General features: G+C 44.6%; 1 protein-coding gene across 3 annotated transcripts in view; it reads right to left on the bottom strand.

The window, feature by feature from the left end:
- Positions 1-21,007, bottom strand: part of LOC306928488 (vacuole membrane protein 1-like) — an 84,510-nt gene that overhangs the window by 46,316 nt on the left and 17,187 nt on the right. For all 3 annotated transcript variants that reach the window (XM_079508647.1, XM_079508649.1, XM_079508648.1), the window contains one exon: positions 1,931-2,134. In XM_079508647.1, the coding sequence (XP_079364773.1) occupies positions 1,931-2,134 (204 nt within the window). The remainder of the gene's footprint in view (positions 1-1,930; positions 2,135-21,007) is intronic.

Below are 21,007 nucleotides of genomic sequence, written 5' to 3'. Positions count from 1 at the left end.
GTGTGTGTGTGTGTGTTTTAGGTCTACAATAACAGGCATCAATGGTTTCACTGAAACTCTGATACATGTCTGAGTCATTGATAAGCCACCTGAGTCACAATCAGAAGGAAACTAAACTCCTGGTACAGTGTATCTCTGTCTGTGCAAAAGGGTCAGGTCAGTAACTGAAAACAGCTAGTATCACTATAATTGGTTTTAAACCTCAATGCTAATAAGAGGTGGTAAAGATGGCTCAGACAGATAGTGCTCATGCTCATGCAAGCGTGAGAAGCAGGGTTTGTAAATAAGACCCTCTCTTCTCTCTCCAATGACCCATATGTCTAATAAAGCATAAAACAAATATGCTTAATTAAAAACAATATATATTTATAATATGTGTGTTAACCACATTAACCCTGCCATCACAAACAAACAATTAGATCATTTAAAAACTAATTTCACAATTTTCGAAATAGCAGAAACTCACAATGCATCACATGATCGCCAGCCTAGTCTATTAGATCAGCTATTCACTATTTGTCGTCTGACAAAGTACATACGTACTAGGGCTTTAGTGGTTAAAGATGAAAATATCTCTAATGTGTGTGTGTCTACTTGCCATGTCTGCAAGTCTGCAAGTTTCAGGCTAGTGGTAACCACACGACTGGTTTGAGGTGTGAAACCACCAGTGTAGCATAGGAGGGGAAATCCATAGTAAGGCTCTGGGGTTTTCCCAAGTAAACGTGAATTGTCAATGAATACACTTCAGCACTTTAAATTCACCCACAAGGTGAATGCTATCTTTCTCAAGTTCACCTGGGAAGCTTGTTCATGAACCCCCGAGGCTAGCCTGGTGTAGCGATACTAATATCACTGCGTGGATATTAGTCTCGTCCCTCTCAGTATTTGATTTTTTTCTGCAATGTCCCGCGGCCCGCCCCCATATTTGCATACTGGGCCTGGTTGGTTATAGCCTGGTTCCAGACGAATCTGGTTGGCTCGTCACCACTTCGCCTGTGAAGTCCTCCCACAATTTAGAGGGGCCAAACTTAATCTGCCTGGGGCAATATGCATTGCAAAGGCAGATGAAGGCTGGCTATGCGAGGCTACCCCGAGGCCACTGTGAAATAACATGACTATAACCCCTGGACCAATGATCTGCAATGTGCTTTTGTCCCGTACTCCGCATGGCTTCAAATGGTTTGGTTCCATATTCCACACAGCTTCAAATGGTTTGGTTCTGTACTCAAATGGCAGCGGAAGTGTTTCAGAAGTAGAGCATCAGCAGCAAGCAACAGTGGGCCTATACTATACATGAAATATTTTGATTTGTATTTTGTATTTAGTTTAGAGAGCAAACTGTTCAAACAGTATGATCATAATATATATATACACACTCACATATGTATTGAGTGCCATAGAAAACTATCACACAGTGATGTCCATCATACAATCTGTTTAGATTAGGATTCGGACATGTACAGTACCTTGTCAGCTGTGGTTACATGAGCCCATTTCTTTCATTCTTAATTAAATTGATCTGATTAATGATTATATTTAAATGTGTTAGTAGGCCTACTCATAACATATTGACTCATTGTTGTGTGTAATCATCTATACATCAATACACTTTCCTGAGGTTTTTATGGTTTTAGATATTTTAGTATTTCAAAGTGCCTGTGATCTCACTTCCTTCCTGGACTGAGTAAGGCAGCCCTCCCCCTCTCCACAAGGTGGGGCAGTGCACCAAAGCATTATAGTCATTGTAGTAATCCAGCAATCCAGTCAAAAACACAGACTTCCTTATTTTTCTGGCCATAGGGTGCAAATTTCAAATTGTGCTACTGTTATCTACTACAAATACTATTAACATTGAGTGACTGGAGTTTCTTCCAGCGGTGAAATGTCCCTTTAACATTTAAAACTATGACCAAGCAACACATGGACTCACCCACATGCACGCCTCCAGTCGAACCTTGGAGATGATGGTCCAGAGAGACATGCCTCCCTGGAGGGCTGCAGCCCCAACCGCCTCGGAGCCCGCCACAGGGGTCTCTGCCTGTGGGCAGATGATCTGCTCTGGGTAGGGGGGCTCGGGGAAGTCCACTGAGCCACATTCATATGCTGCTACGGTGACTGCTGCTATGTGTGGACCCTGAGCAATGGAAAGAACAAGAGACATAGAGAGAGAGAGAGAGAGAGAGAGAGAGAGAGAGAGAGAATTAATTAATGAAGGAGGAAGATGGAAATAAAAAGACAGGAGGAGAATACAGTGGGAGTCAGTGCAACTGTCTGAGTCAGAGGAAGATCCCTATTAGATATTAGCACACAGAGTTGCACCACTTACTTCACACGGGTGTGATTTTCATTTACATGTAGGGGGCGAATGTACTTTCTACCTGCTTTCTACTGTACATGATTCAAACAGGGGATTTCTGAGTGGAGGAATGGAGGTGAGTGACTACTTGGTTTCTGTCAGTTCAGAACATACTATGAAAGAATGGATGAGAATAATGCAAATGTCAGGGGACCAGGACAGTGGAAGGCCTCGAGCAGGAAAAAAGATCAAAGACAAGAAAAAGTACCCCTCGAGGCACAGGTCTCCACCAGGATAATAGCATTTGTGATGTTTGGACAAAAGTAGGAGTAATAGAAAAATCTAACAAATCTGTGTTGAACACGTGACTATAGAGATAGTGTATACCTTTGCATGATGTATGGATCAAATCTGTGTGAGTAATCTAAAGAAATGTGTTTTGCAAGAATGTAGGGTAAAGGTTTTTCCTTTAGGGAGATGGGCATACAAAGTTGAACACAGATCGGTAGTTAAAGGGAAAAACAGGAATTGGCCTGTTAGCGCCACCATGAGGCTGATATGAAAATGTTTAAGTGGAATTTCTTCCTCTGTCACCATTGTGTGATGTGAATGTGCATGCATAATTGCACGGAAATTGCACGCTGCATTAAGATTTGAGTCATTTTGTTCAAAACGGACCAATCCTGCAAACTTTGGAAGGCACACACACACAAGTCACGCACACGCACACACACACACACACACACACACACAATTTACAATTTACAATTTACAATTTAGGCATTTAGCAGACGCTCTTAATCCAGAGCGACTTACATTAAGCAAGAACAAAAAGCATGGGAATACATCACATATGTAAAATGCATTTATCGCGAAACATGCGTAAGCTAAGAACGTGACTAGAACATATCTATATAATGACACTATACATATAAACTATAACTAGAACATATCTATATAATGACACTATACATATAAACTATACATATATGCTATACTATGGTGTACATATATACTATGAAGTGCTATGACTACATACAATGCACTTATTGTGCTACATGACATGCTATAAGTCTGTTTCAAATGCTATATAAGTCTAAGAAGTGCTGTCTAAGGGGGGTAGGGTAAGTGCTATGGGCCATGATGGAGTCTGAAAAGGTGGGTTTTCAGACTCCGGCGGAAGATCGGGAGTGATGCTGCAGTTCTGATTGCAACGGGAAGTGCATTCCACAGTTTTGGGGCCAGAAGAGAGAAGAGTTTGGGACGTGTGGAGCGTTGTCCCGGCGTTTTTAGTGAGGGTACTTCCAGCTTCCCTGCGTTGGCTGATCTGAGTGCGCGGGAGGGTTTGTAGGGTTCAATCATGCTGGCAAGATATGGGGGAGCCATACCTTTGGTTGCTTTAAATGCCAACATCAGAGTTTTGTATTCTGTGCGGGCAGCAACCGGGAGCCAGTGCAGGGAGCGGAGCAGGGGGGAGACATGTGAGAATTTTGGCTGGTTGAAGACCAAGCGAGCTGCGGCATTTTGGATCAGTTGGAGAGGCTTCAGTGCACATGCCGGTAGGCCAGTAAGGAGAGAGTTACAATAGTCAAGTTTTGACAGGACTGTTGTCTGGATTAGGAGCTGGGATGATTCCTGGGTGAGGAACGGTCTAATTCACACACACACACACACACACACACACACACACACACACACACACACACACACACACACACACACACACACACACACACACACACACACACACACACACACACACACACACACACACACACACACACACACACACACACACACACACACACACACACACACACAGAGTGCAAAATATACTCTCTCCCCATGCCTTCGGCCTGGTGGAGAAAACTAAAGCAAAGGCTGTTGGAGAGAAGCAAGCTCTAATGCACACACATGCACGCACGCATACACACGTGCACCTGGTTAAAAATGTGTCAAACACCAAAGGCTTGCAAGCCGAAAATATATAGAGCTGCTTTTCAGTGACATTAAGGTTAGAAAACCTACTCGGCAACCCCCCCAGTCACAGGGGTGACACGCACACATGCAAACGTTCGCACACCCACCCGACCCACACACACACACACACACACACACACACACACACACACACACACACACACACACACACACACACACACACACACACACACACACACACACACACACACACACACACACACACACACACACACACATACATTCTCTCTTCATGTGTTCGATTTTAACATGGCTTTGTTTGACACACGCACACACACACACACGCACACGCACACGCACACACACACACACACACACACACACACACACACACACACACAATAGTTAAGTGCCCATCACCCCATATGAGGGGAAACAATCTAAGCATGCGTCTACAGAAGGGATATGATGTAATAATGAGAGAGGCAATGAAATATGTACAGGTATACTGTACATATCACCATTCACAACACTGGGGTATGCATGATAGACAGGAAAATATCCATATATTATGTAATCACATATTTCACAATCTTACGACCTGCCCACTTTAGATTTGGAAAGCCCTGATAGAGCTATGGCTCCACAATGCCACAATTAGCCTCCCAGGGGGGGGGGGGGGGGGGGAATCAATCAGTCACAATCTGGATAATAAACTCACAATCACATACAAACAGGATCACCTTTGCATTTTTATATGAACTCATCAGCAAGGTGAGTCTAATAAAGTAAAAGCCATTTAGACAGTTCCAATAGTTGACTTCCCATTGCATAAGTTTGTCATAATGCCAAGTTCATTCATTTCTGGTCTTTACTCACTCCCCTTAACAAGGTCATTTCCTCAATGGAATAAAAAGGAAGATATTGATACTAAAAGTGGTTAATGTTCAATTTGATACTGAGAAGTATCTAGGGCTATAGCAGCTGTGGAAAGCAATGACATCACACCGTCTTTTCTAATTACACGTGCTATAATCTAAAAACAAACACACACACACACACACACACACACACACACACACACACACACACACACACACACACACACACACACACACACACACACACACACACACACACACACACACACACACACACACACACACACACACACACACACACACAATCTCCGTGGACCTGAAATAGTGGATGCTTGAGATGGATGGAAGAATACATTATTATTATGATACATTATGCTGTAACGTTTACAAACAAGGGCAGGTCTATGAATTAGGTCAGTGAGTGTATGTATGTGTGGCCTGTGTGCTTAGTGCGTGATCTGTGGCTGGTCCCTGTGTTTACATCCATGCATATGAGTGTGTATAGGAGGGGTGCACCCAGTGACGCATGTTCCACTGTTCTGTGTCACAGGGGCAGTTTGGGGTATTATGCAACATACCGCCAAAGCAATCTGACAAGTGGGGTGGGGCAACCACTTCCGGAGTTGGGACAGAACAGGACAGGGCAGGACAGGACAGGACTAGGCAGGACAGCAGTGTGTGAGGCAACAGGAAACAGTACCCATCGATGACTCAGGATTAACATCCACATAATGGTAGTTGGTGGAGGCTATGCTTCTATAGTAGGCCTACCTCAGTTAATGTAGATTATACAACAGTTCTTTTCGAGGAAGCAATCTGATTGGTTGAATATCTTAGTTTTAATGATGAAATTGAGTCATGACATGTTACTCTGTTCAGATGGCCTCACATCTTCTCATCTAATTCCACACTGTGCCCTGAGACACACGCATAAATGTGGCGCACCGCACCGACGGTGGCAGCTGTAAGCGCTGGAAAGCGTCTGTTGCCGAAAATCTTCTGTTGAATGGGCGGTGGGCACACTGTTACTTCAGGTAGGAAGATGTAGGCAAGCGCCGAAAGCCGACTGAGCAGGCTCGGTCATATACGGTCGGCTTTCGACCGCCAGGTAGCAGCGGGCTGGCGGAGAGGAGATAGAATTCTCTGGTTGGCTGACATAGGGAAACAGAACAATACAATAGAGCACGCACATCCGCTAAATAAACGCCAGGTGCCGGGCCGAGGTAAATAATAGAAGAAAAAAGATAAGGGCCGCACACTGAAGTAAGCTCCAAAGCTCCAAAGCTGTATTAAGGTTCCTTACAGGCTTATACCATAGTGGACATGACGTTAAGGTTCCTTACACCATAGTGGACAGAAGAACCGGGCCGGCATCCTGGGCGCATTCCTGTGGGTCTGCAGGTTCCGAGGACCCTTCGGGGACCCCCACACAGAGGACCCTTCGGGGACCCCCACACAGAGGACCCTCCGGGGACCCCCACACAGAGGACCCTCCGGGGACCCCCACACAGAGGACCCTCCGGGGACCCCCACACAGAGGACCCTTCGGGGACCCCCACACAGAGTTGACCCTTCGGGGACCCCACACAGAGTTGACCCTTCGGGGACCCCCACACAGAGTTGACCCTTCGGGGACCCCACACAGAGTTGACCCTTCGGGGACCCCCACACAGAGTTGACCCTTCGGGGACCCCCACACAGAGTTGACCCTTCGGGGACCCCCACACAGAGTTGACCCTTCGGGGACCCCCACACAGAGTTGACCCTTCGGGGACCCCCACACAGAGTTGACCCTTCGGGGACCCCCACACAGAGTTGCACCACTCAGTTCACACAGGTGTTTTTTTTAAGATTGTGGGCTTTTCTGCCCTTTTTCTACCTTTATTGATAGGACATAGTGGGGGGAGACAGGAAACGGAGAGAGAGAGACAGGGAATGACATGCAGCAAAGGTCGTCAAGATCGGGACTCGAACCCGCGACATGCTGTCAGGCATGTGCCTATATGTGGTATGCGCCTGGACCGCCAGGACCGCTTGGCCAGCGTGTGCCCAGCAGATCTATGCCTAACCACACAGGTGTGTGTGTGTGTATGTGTGTGTGTGTGTGTGTGTGTGTGTGTGTGTGTGTGTGTGTGTGTGTGTGTGTTATGTGTGAAGGAAAAAAGTCTATATTCCTGAGTCCCAACGCTATCTGGAAGTGTGTTTACCAAACACTCAGAGGCAGTCTGCCAGCAGAAAGCCTTGCGTGCATGACTGTGTGATCCTGCTCCCTCTCTGTTGAAGAGCTAATGCTGTGTCACTGCTTCTCACCTTACACAAAAGCCCCATCCTCTCATGTTGTTCAGGTGACTCACCGCTAAGCTGCTGCCCAACCCTCAACCGTCAGAGAGCTGCCTCAGCTTCATTATTCCATTCTCATTATTTCTTCAACACACGCACACGCGCGCGCACGCACGCGCGCACGCACGCACGCACGCACGCACGCACGCACGCACGCACGCACTCACTATCAAAGGCAAATGCACACGCTTAAAGGAGTGGTAGATGATCATTAACTAAAAACACATTACAAAATACACAAGGATTAACACGTATCGGTCTTAGAGATAAGACAAGTGACTCATGAAACCATTACTACAGCCTACAACGCAATGACGAGGGCCTGGTCCTCTGTGTTTGTGTGCGTTCGCTTTGAGATAACTGCTCCACCTACTCACTATTCTTTTTGTCAAGCTAGAAATAATATGATGAGGACGGAGCCAATAAAATCCACCCAGCCGTTGACAGAGGTTCTGGGCTCCACTATCCTGGCCTGGTGGGATCCACAATGGAGGCCACATTGCTGGCATTCCTGTGGCGGTCTGTGGAAACCAACACCTGGCCTCTAAGAGGAATGGGATCCCCAGCCATGTGGAAGTGTACATCAAAATAGACTCTGAGGAGACGTGTGCACGCAAAACGCACACAATTATCTATCCAATTCAAAGTGTGTGTATTAAAAATGATGTGTATTATATTTATAACATTATGTGGATCACTGCTACAAGGCAGACTGTGTGTATCTATGCCTAGAGGTGCACTCAGCAGAGCACAAATCTCCGCCACGAGGCATGCCCCAATAATAATAATAGTTGTGTATGCAGGGGAAATCTACATACATGTACTGTACCATGAAAGTAGCGCAACGTGCTCTACTATCTGCCTTACTCTCATTCAAATTTCACTGAGGTTTTATTATTTGTGTAAATTGTGTTTGCATCACAAGTGAGTCAAAGGTTGTGACAAGTTCTGTAAACACTGCTCCAGCTGTGTCGGAGACCCAAAATGGAGTACGACGGGACAGAAAAAGAGGACTGGGTCATGGGTTCACAAAATACTTCAAAGATGAGAGGCCTTCGAACATCATTTCAAAGTCGAATGGGCTTTGAATATATTTTGTAATTATAAGCAACTTAAACAGCATCTGCCTTTCTCATAGCCACTCTCCTCCGTTGGTTCTGAAAGATGCACAGTATGGTTTCAACTGGTTTCTTATTTATTATTATTGCGACCGAAGGTCGCAGTTAACTGTGGAATCGTGAATGTCCCGTGTGTCGGGCACCATATATGGTGCCCAGGTCTCGTGACATCGACTGTGGGGCGACTGTGGCTCAGGAGGTAGAGCAGGTCGTCCAATGATCCATGGGTCGGCGGTTCGAATCCCGGCTCCTCCTGTCTACATGTCGAAGTGTCCCTGGGCAAGACACTGAACCCCAAATTGCTCCCGATGTGCTGGTTGGTTCCTTGCATGGCTTCCGCCGCAATCGGTGTATGAATGGGTGAATGTAATGCACAATCTATGTAAAGCGCCGCTATATAAATGCACCATTTACCATTTACATCATGTGACATCTTCAGGGATGGAGATGTGGAGACCCTGATGTCATAGTAAATGCGACCTGCTGTCGCAGTTAAGCCCATATATAGAGATCCCTGATGTCATCAATATTGGCCAGCAACTATACATCTGACCTTAAACCTCAAACCCTTAGATCTCCATATATGGATATATGTCAGAACCTGTTCTGACATTCCATATGTTGATCCTTCCCCATCCATCCTTCCTCTTCGATGTCTCGCTTTTGACTTATACCTGTCCATTCAAATATCAAACTTGGACCCTCATCAAACCCTGTACACTCAAGAGAATGTCCCCGCTACCACCCTTAGCACCGCTATCTCCATATACTGTATGGCGCTCACCGCTCACCTGTTCTGACATTCCATAGTTGATCTGACCTGATCAAACCCTGTACACTCAAGACATGCTCCTTATATGGACAGTACAGAATTTCATTCCATGTTGATCTGACCCCCCATGCCAAAGCGCCAGCACTCGCCCAGCAGACTGCCGTCAATGAGGCAGATGCATGCACGCGTGCTTCTCGCCCTCAGGCGTCTTACTGGTTATTATTACTAAGAATAATGATAAATAATGTGCTTTATTTATCTGTCGATTCTGTCCACAAAAACACTATATTTTCTTTTTCACATTTATGCCTCCCAGCACGGCAAATTGGCTGGTGCACAATGGGCACTCGCAGTGCACAATGGGCACTCGCAGTGCACAATGGGCACTCGCTTTGCACAATGGGCACTCGCAGTGCACAATGCATTTTATTTCTCTCTCCACAATGTTGAACTGGAGTGACGTGTTTAACGTGGTGCATTGAATGTGATGTCCTGTAAATTCGGATGAGTTTTGATTGCCGGTGTTTCTATCCATCAAATCGATCTGAAAGAGTTTGCCGTGCGTTCCAGAAAACACAATTGAGCCTTTGTCAAGTTTTGCCCATCGCCCTGCCCCTCTTTGCGCCCATTGGTTGCTGTTGCTTGGATGGACAAAAATCCTCTCTCCATCCACTACCATTGAAGAAATATTTTGATATTGATATTTAATGTTTTCAATTCTTATTTGAAAGTTTTTAAACTGGTGGGCTGTGTGTTGGTCAGTCAGAACCAGAACCAGAATCAGAAATTGAAATACTGAAATGAACGGAATCCAACGGTTTCCTCGAAAATCAACAAACTATGATTGGCAGTGGCATCACCGTTATCACTACAGTAAAGGTGAAGGAGCCCGTTCTCTCTGCCACAAAAACAAAGCCTGAGCCTCAGTGATGAGGTTACAGAAGAAGGATGTGAAAGTCCAGCAAACTGTCACCCAACTGACACAACACAACGCTATTGTTCTAGTAGTCCAGGGTAAGTCAACATGGTTTACACATAACAGACTTAACGACAATAACGTAGCACCCGTCCTAAATTCAGCAGGAATTTCTCCGAGCTGTAGTCAAACTTGTTTCTTCTGTATTGATTTTCATGCCAGCACTGATGCATGTAGACGAGTGTAGTGGTTAGAGCATATGCCTTTCATGCGGAAGGTTGTGTGTTCGAACTCTGCCTGGGGTCGACGTCAGCAAGGGCATGCGGTCGCAACGGGTTCCTAACGCCAAATCAAATGGACACGTCTTCTGAGGAGGCGTGTCTGAAGCCGCTCCTGGACGGGGTATCCAGACGTAAAACAAATCCACTGATGCATGTAGACATGGCACATAGCAGTCCTCTCCACCATGTAGACATGGCACATAGCAGTCCTCTCCACCATGTAGACATGACACATAGCAGTCCTCTCCACCATGTAGACATGGCACATAGCAGTCCTCTCCACCATGTAGACATGGCACATAGCAGTCCTCTCTACCATGTAGACATGGCACATAGCAGTCCTCTCTACCATGTAGACATGGCACATAGCAGTCCTCTCTACCATGTAGACATGGCACATAGCAGTCCTCTCTACCATGTAGACAACATGACACATAGCAGTCCTCTCTACCATGTAGACATGGCACATAGCAGTCCTCTCTACCATGTAGACATGGCACATAGCAGTCCTCTCTACCATGTAGACATGGCACATAGCAGTCCTCTCTACCATGTAGACATGGCACATAGCAGTCCTCTCTACCATGTAGACAACATGACACATAGCAGTCCTCTCTACCATGTAGACAACATGACACATAGCAGTCCTCTCTACCATGTAGACATGGCACATAGCAGTCCTCTCTACCATGTAGACATGGCACATAGCAGTCCTCTCTACCATGTAGACATGGCACATAGCAGTCCTCTCTACCATGTAGACAACATGACACATAGCAGTCCTCTCTACCATGTAGACAACATGACACATAGCAGTCCTCTCTACCATGTAGACATGACACATAGCAGTCCTCTCTACCATGTAGACATGACACATAGCAGTCCTCTCTACCATGTAGACATGGCACATAGCAGTCCTCTCTACCATGTAGACATGACACATAGCAGTCCTCTCTACCATGTAGACATGGCACATAGCAGTCCTCTCTACCATGTAGACACATAGCAGTCCTCTCTACCATGTAGACATGGCACATAGCAGTCCTCTCTACCATGTAGACATGGCACATAGCAGTCCTCTCTACCATGTAGACACATAGCAGTCCTCTCTACCATGTAGACATGGTACATAGCAGTCCTCTCTACCATGTAGACACATAGCAGTCCTCTCTACCATGTAGACATGGCACATAGCAGTCCTCTCTACCATGTAGACATGGCACATAGCAGTCCTCTCTACCATGTAGACACATAGCAGTCCTCTCTACCATGTAGACATGACACATAGCAGTCCTCTCTACCATGTAGACATGGCACATAACAGTCCTCTCTACCATGTAGACATGACACATAGCTGTCCTCTCTACCATGTAGACATGACACATAGCTGTCCTCTCTACCATGTGGACATGGCACATAGCAGTCCTCTCTACCATGTAGACAACATGACACATAGCAGTCCTCTCTACCATGTAGACAACATGACACATAGCAGTCCTCTCTACCATGTAGACATGGCACATAGCAGTCCTCTCTACCATGTAGACATGGCACATAGCAGTCCTCTCTACCATGTAGACATGACACATAGCAGTCCTCTCCACCATGTAGACATGGCACATAGCAGTCCTCTCTACCATGTAGACACATAGCAGTCCTCTCTACCATGTAGACATGGCACATAGCAGTCCTCTCTACCATGTAGACATGGCACATAGCAGTCCTCTCTACCATGTAGACATGGCACATAGCAGTCCTCTCTACCATGTAGACAACATGACACATAGCAGTCCTCTCTACCATGTAGACAACATGACACATAGCAGTCCTCTCTACCATGTAGACACATAGCAGTCCTCTCTACCATGTAGACATGGCACATAGCAGTCCTCTCTACCATGTAGACATGACACATAGCAGTCCTCTCTACCATGTAGACAACATGACACATAGCAGTCCTCTCTACCATGTAGACATGGCACATAGCAGTCCTCTCTACCATGTAGACATGGCACATAGCAGTCCTCTCTACCATGTAGACATGGCACATAGCAGTCCTCTCTACCATGTAGACACATAGCAGTCCTCTCTACCATGTAGACATGGCACATAGCAGTCCTCTCTACCATGTAGACATGGCACATAGCAGTCCTCTCTACCATGTAGACACATAGCAGTCCTCTCTACCATGTAGACATGGTACATAGCAGTCCTCTCTACCATGTAGACACATAGCAGTCCTCTCTACCATGTAGACATGGCACATAGCAGTCCTCTCTACCATGTAGACATGGCACATAGCAGTCCTCTCTACCATGTAGACACATAGCAGTCCTCTCTACCATGTAGACATGACACATAGCAGTCCTCTCTACCATGTAGACATGACACATAGCAGTCCTCTCTACCATGTAGACATGGCACATAGCTGTCCTCTCTACCATGTAGACATGACACATAGCAGTCCTCTCTACCATGTAGACATGGCACATAGCTGTCCTCTCTACCATGTAGACATGACACATAGCTGTCCTCTCTACCATGTGGACACATAGCAGTCCTCTCCACCATGTAGACATGGCACATAGCAGTCCTCTCCACCATGTAGACATGGCACATAACAGTCCTCTCTACCATGTAGACATGACACATAGCTGTCCTCTCTACCATGTAGACATGACACATAGCTGTCCTCTCTACCATGTAGACATGGCACATAGCTGTCCTCTCTACCATGTGGACATGGCACATAGCAGTCCTCTCTACCATGTAGACATGACACATAGCAGTCCTCTCTACCATGTAGACATGACACATAGCTGTCCTCTCTACCATGTAGACATGACACATAGCTGTCCTCTCTACCATGTAGACATGGCACATAGCTGTCCTCTAGTCTCTACCATGTAGACACGGCACATAGCAGTCCTCTCCACCATGTAGACATGGCACATAGCAGTCCTCTCCACCATGTAGACATGGCACATAGCAGTCCTCTCTACCATGTAGACACATAGCAGTCCTCTCTACCATGTAGACATGGCACATAGCAGTCCTCTCTACCATGTAGACATGGCACATAGCAGTCCTCTCTACCATGTAGACATGGCACATAGCAGTCCTCTCTACCATGTAGACAACATGACACATAGCAGTCCTCTCTACCATGTAGACAACATGACACATAGCAGTCCTCTCTACCATGTAGACATGGCACATAGCAGTCCTCTCTACCATGTAGACATGACACATAGCAGTCCTCTCTACCATGTAGACACATAGCAGTCCTCTCTACCATGTAGACATGGCACATAGCAGTCCTCTCTACCATGTAGACATGGCACATAGCAGTCCTCTCTACCATGTAGACACATAGCAGTCCTCTCTACCATGTAGACATGGTACATAGCAGTCCTCTCTACCATGTAGACACATAGCAGTCCTCTCTACCATGTAGACATGGCACATAGCAGTCCTCTCTACCATGTCGACATGGCACATAGCAGTCCTCTCTACCATGTAGACACATAGCAGTCCTCTCTACCATGTAGACACATAGCAGTCCTCTCTACCATGTAGACACATAGCAGTCCTCTCTACCATGTAGACATGACACATAGCAGTCCTCTCTACCATGTAGACATGACACATAGCAGTCCTCTCTACCATGTAGACATGGCACATAACAGTCCTCTCTACCATGTAGACATGACACATAGCTGTCCTCTCTACCATGTAGACATGACACATAGCTGTCCTCTCTACCATGTAGACATGGCACATAGCTGTCCTCTAGTCTCTACCATGTAGACATGACACATAGCAGTCCTCTCCACCATGTAGACATGGCACATAGCAGTCCTCTCCACCATGTAGACATGGCACATAGCAGTCCTCTCCACCATGTAGACATGGCACATAGCAGTCCTCTCTACCATGTAGACACATAGCAGTCCTCTCTACCATGTAGACACATAGCAGTCCTCTCTACCATGTAGACATGGCACATAGCAGTCCTCTCTACCATGTAGACATGACACATAGCAGTCCTCTCTACCATGTAGACATGGCACATAGCTGTCCTCTCTACCATGTAGACACATAGCAGTCCTCTCTACCATGTAGACATGGCACATAGCAGTCCTCTCTACCATGTAGACATGGCACATAGCAGTCCTCTCTACCATGTAGACATGACACATAGCAGTCCTCTCTACCATGTAGACACATAGCAGTCCTCTCTACCATGTAGACATGACACATAGCAGTCCTCTCTACCATGTAGACATGGCACATAGCAGTCCTCTCTACCATGTAGACATGACACATAGCAGTCCTCTCTACCATGTAGACATGGCACATAGCAGTCCTCTCTACCATGTAGACATGGCACATAGCAGTCCTCTCTACCATGTAGACATGGCACATAGCAGTCCTCTCTACCATGTAGACATGGCACATAGCAGTCCTCTCTACCATGTAGACATGGCACATAGCAGTCCTCTCTACCATGTAGACATGGCACATAGCAGTCCTCTCTACCATGTAGACATGGCACATAGCAGTCCTCTCTACCATGTAGACATGACACATAGCAGTCCTCTCTACCATGTAGACATGGCACATAGCAGTCCTCTCTACCATGTAGACACATAGCAGTCCTCTCCACCATGTAGACACATAGCAGTCCTCTCTACCATGTAGACATGACACATAGCAGTCCTCTCTACCATGTAGACATGACACATAGCAGTCCTCTCTACCATGTAGACATGACACATAGCAGTCCTCTCTACCATGTAGACATGGCACATAGCAGTCCTCTCTACCATGTAGACACATAGCAGTCCTCTCTACCATGTAGACATGGCACATAGCAGTCCTCTCTACCATGTAGACATGGCACATAGCAGTCCTCTCTACCATGTAGACATGACACATAGCAGTCCTCTCTACCATGTAGACATGGCACATAGCAGTCCTCTCTACCATGTAGACACATAGCAGTCCTCTCCACCATGTAGACACATAGCAGTCCTCTCTACCATGTAGACATGACACATAGCAGTCCTCTCTACCATGTAGACATGACACATAGCAGTCCTCTCTACCATGTAGACATGACACATAGCAGTCCTCTCTACCATGTAGACATGGCACATAGCAGTCCTCTCTACCATGTAGACACATAGCAGTCCTCTCTACCATGTAGACATGGCACATAGCAGTCCTCTCTACCATGTAGACATGACACATAGCAGTCCTCTCTACCATGTAGACATGGCACATAGCAGTCCTCTCTACCATGTAGACATGACACATAGCAGTCCTCTCTACCATGTAGACATGACACATAGCAGTCCTCTCTACCATGTAGACATGACACATAGCAGTCCTCTCTACCATGTAGACATGGCACATAGAGTACTCTCTACCATGTAGACATGACACATAGCAGTCCTCTCTACCATGTAGACATGACACATAGCAGTCCTCTCTACCATGTAGACATGGCACATAGCAGTCCTCTCCACCATGTAGACATGGCACATAGCAGTCCTCTCTACCATGTAGACATGACACATAGCAGTCCTCTCTACCATGTAGACATGACACATAGCAGTCCTCTCTACCATGTAGACATGACACATAGCAGTCCTCTCTACCATGTAGACATGGCACATAGAGTACTCTCTACCATGTAGACATGACACATAGCAGTCCTCTCTACCATGTAGACATGGCACATAGCAGTCCTCTCTACCATGTAGACATGACACATAGCAGTCCTCTCTACCATGTAGACATGACACATAGCAGTCCTCTCTACCATGTAGACATGACACATAGCAGTCCTCTCTACCATGTAGACATGACACATAGCAGTCCTCTCTACCATGTAGACATGACACATAGCAGTCCTCTCTACCATGTAGACATGGCACATAGCAGTCCTCTCTACCATGTAGACATGACACATAGCAGTCCTCTCTACCATGTAGACACATAGCAGTCCTCTCTACCATGTAGACATAGCAGTCCTCTCTACCATGTAGACATGGCACATAGCAGTCCTCTCCACCATGTAGACATGCATGGCACATAGCAGTCCTCTCTACCATGGCCAAGACTTGCCTTGTTGGTTTATGGTGCCTTAAGTAGAGCCCCCCAAACCAGACCTTAATGGCTGACCATAAAGTGACCACATATAGCGGTCCAGTCATTAACAGGTCTGTGTGCAGGCTGTCGTGGTCAATTTAAAAATTAAGCAACATTAGACATGGTGGTCCACTCATGGTTGCTATCAAAACCAGCTAACCACATTCTTTGATAGGATGCGGCCAGAGGCAATAGAAACGGCAAACATTGATGGCTATTTAATTTAGATGAGGCCCTGGTCAGTCTCTTTAATTTAGATGAGGCCCTGGTCAGTCTCTTTGATGGAGTCTGGAAAGAGAGGGGGGGTGGGGGGGGGGGGTACTATGCAACTAAGAGTATCTTTTTTTTTTTAAAGTTAAAGATCCACATTCTGATAATAATTTCTATAGACCAAATCATCATTTCCGGGTAGATATTATAACGCTGGCATCATCACATTGGAGCAGTATAATTTCTGGAAGAAACACTCAATTGTTATTGAGTATTAGAAATATATTATTATATAGTATCGATGTTCTGGACATTTATTTTATATTGTGTGAATATCCGTAGACATTCTACCCAGAAATACAGACCATGACAAGCTAGAAATCATAATATTTGCTCTACCATGATGAGTTTCCGGTAAAAACAGTTTTATAGGGCGGGACAAGTCATGGACATTGAGTGACGTTTACAGTACCCATTGGGACCCATCGTGTCGTGTTTTACACTCATGTGAAGAAACTCAGCCAGACTGTTAGAAGTGCACATTTTCAAAAGTATTTAAACTAGCAGCTGTAGATGTAATATTAATCAATATAAAATGTGACCTATTTATAAGATGAAATGAATAGTTTGTTTAGAAACAGGCTGTGAGAGTACCGCAATGCGCTTGTCTCCATTTCTCCCCGCACCTGTTTGTTCCGAGCCGGTTCCCAGCCAGCGGCCAGCAATAGCCGGCTGTGTCGGCCGCAAAACAACAATAGCAATTTTAGCATTTTAATTAGCATAAACTTAGAGATTCAAAAGGGAATGTTTTATATAGATTATTATGAATATTCAATAAGAATAAATACAAATGTAATATTTCATTGGCCTGCCCCAAGGCGATGGCTGACGTAATGTGTGTCATATATCATAATTAATGTACAGTGAAGCATAAGAAAAATGGATTTTAAAAACTTTAAAATGTTGATTATTGATTTCATAGCGTCTTTAACAAATACATTTTCGGGTGGTTCATCAATTTAATCCAATCAGAAGAGAGGAACTATTTATCATCAGCTTCAATTTGTTCATATTCCAATTCCAGTTTTTTTTTCATCACTCCCAATTCCCAATTATCCTTTATCCTATAAGAGTTATTTCTCCTGACTGGATTAAATTGGTATCATCACTACCTGAAAATGTATTTTCTAGACAGATGAGACAACCCTCATTACTGAACAGTCTACAATTGCTATGAGAATATAACTATTTAACAAAAAAACGAATCATCACTTACAGAAGTGAATGTGTGTGTGTGTGTGTGTGTGTGTGTGTGTGTGTGTGTGTGTGTGTGTGTGTGTGTGTGTTTGTGCGCGCGCGCGCGAGAGTGCGTGTGTAGCAACATAAAGATACTCTGAAATGAGAACATTATTTTGCACTGCAACTAATTGTAAAATTGTGATAATTAATGTTGTACAGTACATGATAAAAATGCAATGTATGTGAATAACTTTCTTTTACATTAATCTATGGAGCGTTCATAGATTTTTGTTTTGTTGTGATTTTGAAGTATGTAGAAAGTATTTTAATTGTTGGTTATTGAATGAAGCAATAACATATGAAGCAATAACAATGAATCACCAATTGTGTAGTAATAATATTGCGTAATGTTGATCTGCTAATCAAGATTTGAACATTTGAACACACTATTATTGTACGTCTTTCATTCTGTATCTGAGATACTGGGGTAAAGAGTGGAACCTACTACTTTACTAGATACTGGGGTAAAGAGTGGAACCTACTACTTTACTAGATACTGGGGTAAAGAGTGGAACCTACTACTTTGGATGCTTAGTTTGGGTTTTCCCCGCACTGCCTTCACTCCCTAATTTTAAAAATATATGTTTTGGTATTTTCACTCTATTGGCCAGGAGACTAATTTTGATTAATTGGAAATCATTGATTGTTGATTGAATACTTTAACACAGTTTGCAAATAGTACAGTGGTACGATTATACAATGGTGCTAAAAGAATAATACAAAAAGCCCTAAGAGCTCGTTTCCATTGTAGTCCTGTGTATTCACCTACTTCTCCCTGCGGCTCACTCACTTTATAAGAGACATCCTGGATTGTGTCAAACTGGAAAAGAGTGGGGTCCATTCTTTAAATTTGTCCAGAAATCCATCCCTGATTGAGGATACAATGCGGTCTGGTGGAATGTTTATATGATGGATTTGATGTGGTGGGGGTGTTGTGCTGTTAATGGGTAATCTGTTCATTGCAATTTTTGTATTGTAAGGATTGCACTGGAGGAAGCTATTATGCTATGTATCTGCATAATACTATTTTTTTATATTGAATGCTTAAAAAATAGCCAATATTTAATAATTCAGTTTGCTGCAATCCCAACATAAGGGTACATGAATGGATATAACATGGAACATATTGGGGGAACTTTAGAGAATACAGTTGTAGCAACAATTGCTATTATCACGAGGAATGTTACTACTTAAAAAATATATTTTTATAAAATATTATTTAATAATAATTATACAATTACCATGATAAATGCAAATAGCAATCTCGTTGGCTGTCTACAAAGCAACTAAAGGAATGTTATACATTAACTTAATTTATGGACAGTGGACGTTTCCCTTATCCGCATGCCTGCCAGCTCTGGTCTGGTTTGGTTTGGTGTGGCAGAACGGGTGGTGCAATTTCAGACTGGCTACACACTAAGCCCACTTTGGTCTGCGATTTGCTTCCTGTGGGAAGTGTGTGTGTAAGTGCATGTGTGCACATGTGCGCATTGGAGGTTGTCTTGAACAGTGAGGGGTTATTGTACTTGGTATTAACAGTACTCCTGGGGCGTCCCAGACATAGACAGACAGGCGCATGCTTTGGATGGTTACGGTGTGACAGTTAAGATTGAGAGGCCATTAGAAAAGCACACAGACACACACACTCACCAGCTCCTATTTACACATATCTGCGGCATTCATCTTTGATTGAGTTTGGGCTACATGAGTAAGTCACAAGACACTTATTCAGATCCACGCCTCTGACCTTATGAGGAAAATAATGAATTAATAGAAATGCTGAATGAATGCAATTGTGCCACTTGTTTTTTGTCGTTAGTTGTTTTAGTTTTGTTTGTTTTTTTATATAGGAAGCAATTTCTTTGTGCTTTTTATTATTGAAAACTAAAGTTGAACAATGAACCTCTCTGGGGTTTATTAGCTAACCTAATATGTAAAATGCTATATTTATGCTAGATTTATGATACTACTGTAACTAATAGCTATATTTATGATACTACTGTAACTAATACTGCCATTCTGTAGGAGGGGTATCAAAATTAACGTTCTGACACACTATCTAGATAGAGTTAAAAATGAATGGCTTTGAATTTAATTTAAGAGGTGCTGAAGTTAAAGCAGGGGATCTGTTTCAACCAGTCAGTAGTGAGTCAAGAGCAGCTTTTCAGCCTTTCAAAGGGTTACTGAACTTGATCCCGGTGTCAGTGTCTGACGCGCTGGGTAACACACAAAGCGTTGATTCTCACCCCTGGTGAATGGATGGATGATTATGTGATGCCTTCGTCACATTGACACAGCAAGCACATATTAGCCATTCATGCGCAGGCAGTTATGCTGAGAACATATACAGGCAGGCACTATAAAGGGCAGGCTTCTGAGTCACTGCTCTAAACAAAGAAACACAGCTTTTTGTTCATGTTTGTGAGGAGGGACTGCATTGTCCTTGAGCGGAGCCATGATCTGATATGTAGACAGAGAGTTGGCTATTGGTCAGCATTGTCACTGGCCTGGCACACAATGGACAGGTAAGCAAGGCACAACACCACCCTGCCCAGTGCCCACACACACTGATCTTTTGTCAGACGTACTGGCAGAGTGCTACAGTTTCACTCACTGTTTGAGTAAACCCACAGTATACCCATCCACACCCACCAAGAATGTAATATGCAAGTGGATTGCCCTAGTATTATATGACATTATGTTCAAGTGAACTTTGTTGGCTTGTACAGCGGTGTGTGTGTGTGTGTGTGTGTGTGTGTGTGTGTGTGTGTGTGTGTGTGTGTGTGTGTGTGGT

Source organism: Electrona antarctica, assembly GCF_951216825.1.
Source record: "Electrona antarctica genome assembly, chromosome: 8".
In the NCBI taxonomy this organism is placed as follows: Eukaryota; Metazoa; Chordata; class Actinopteri; order Myctophiformes; family Myctophidae; genus Electrona; species Electrona antarctica.
Note: the sequence above shows the minus strand (reverse complement) of the source record. Positions and strands in the feature narration are given on the sequence as shown.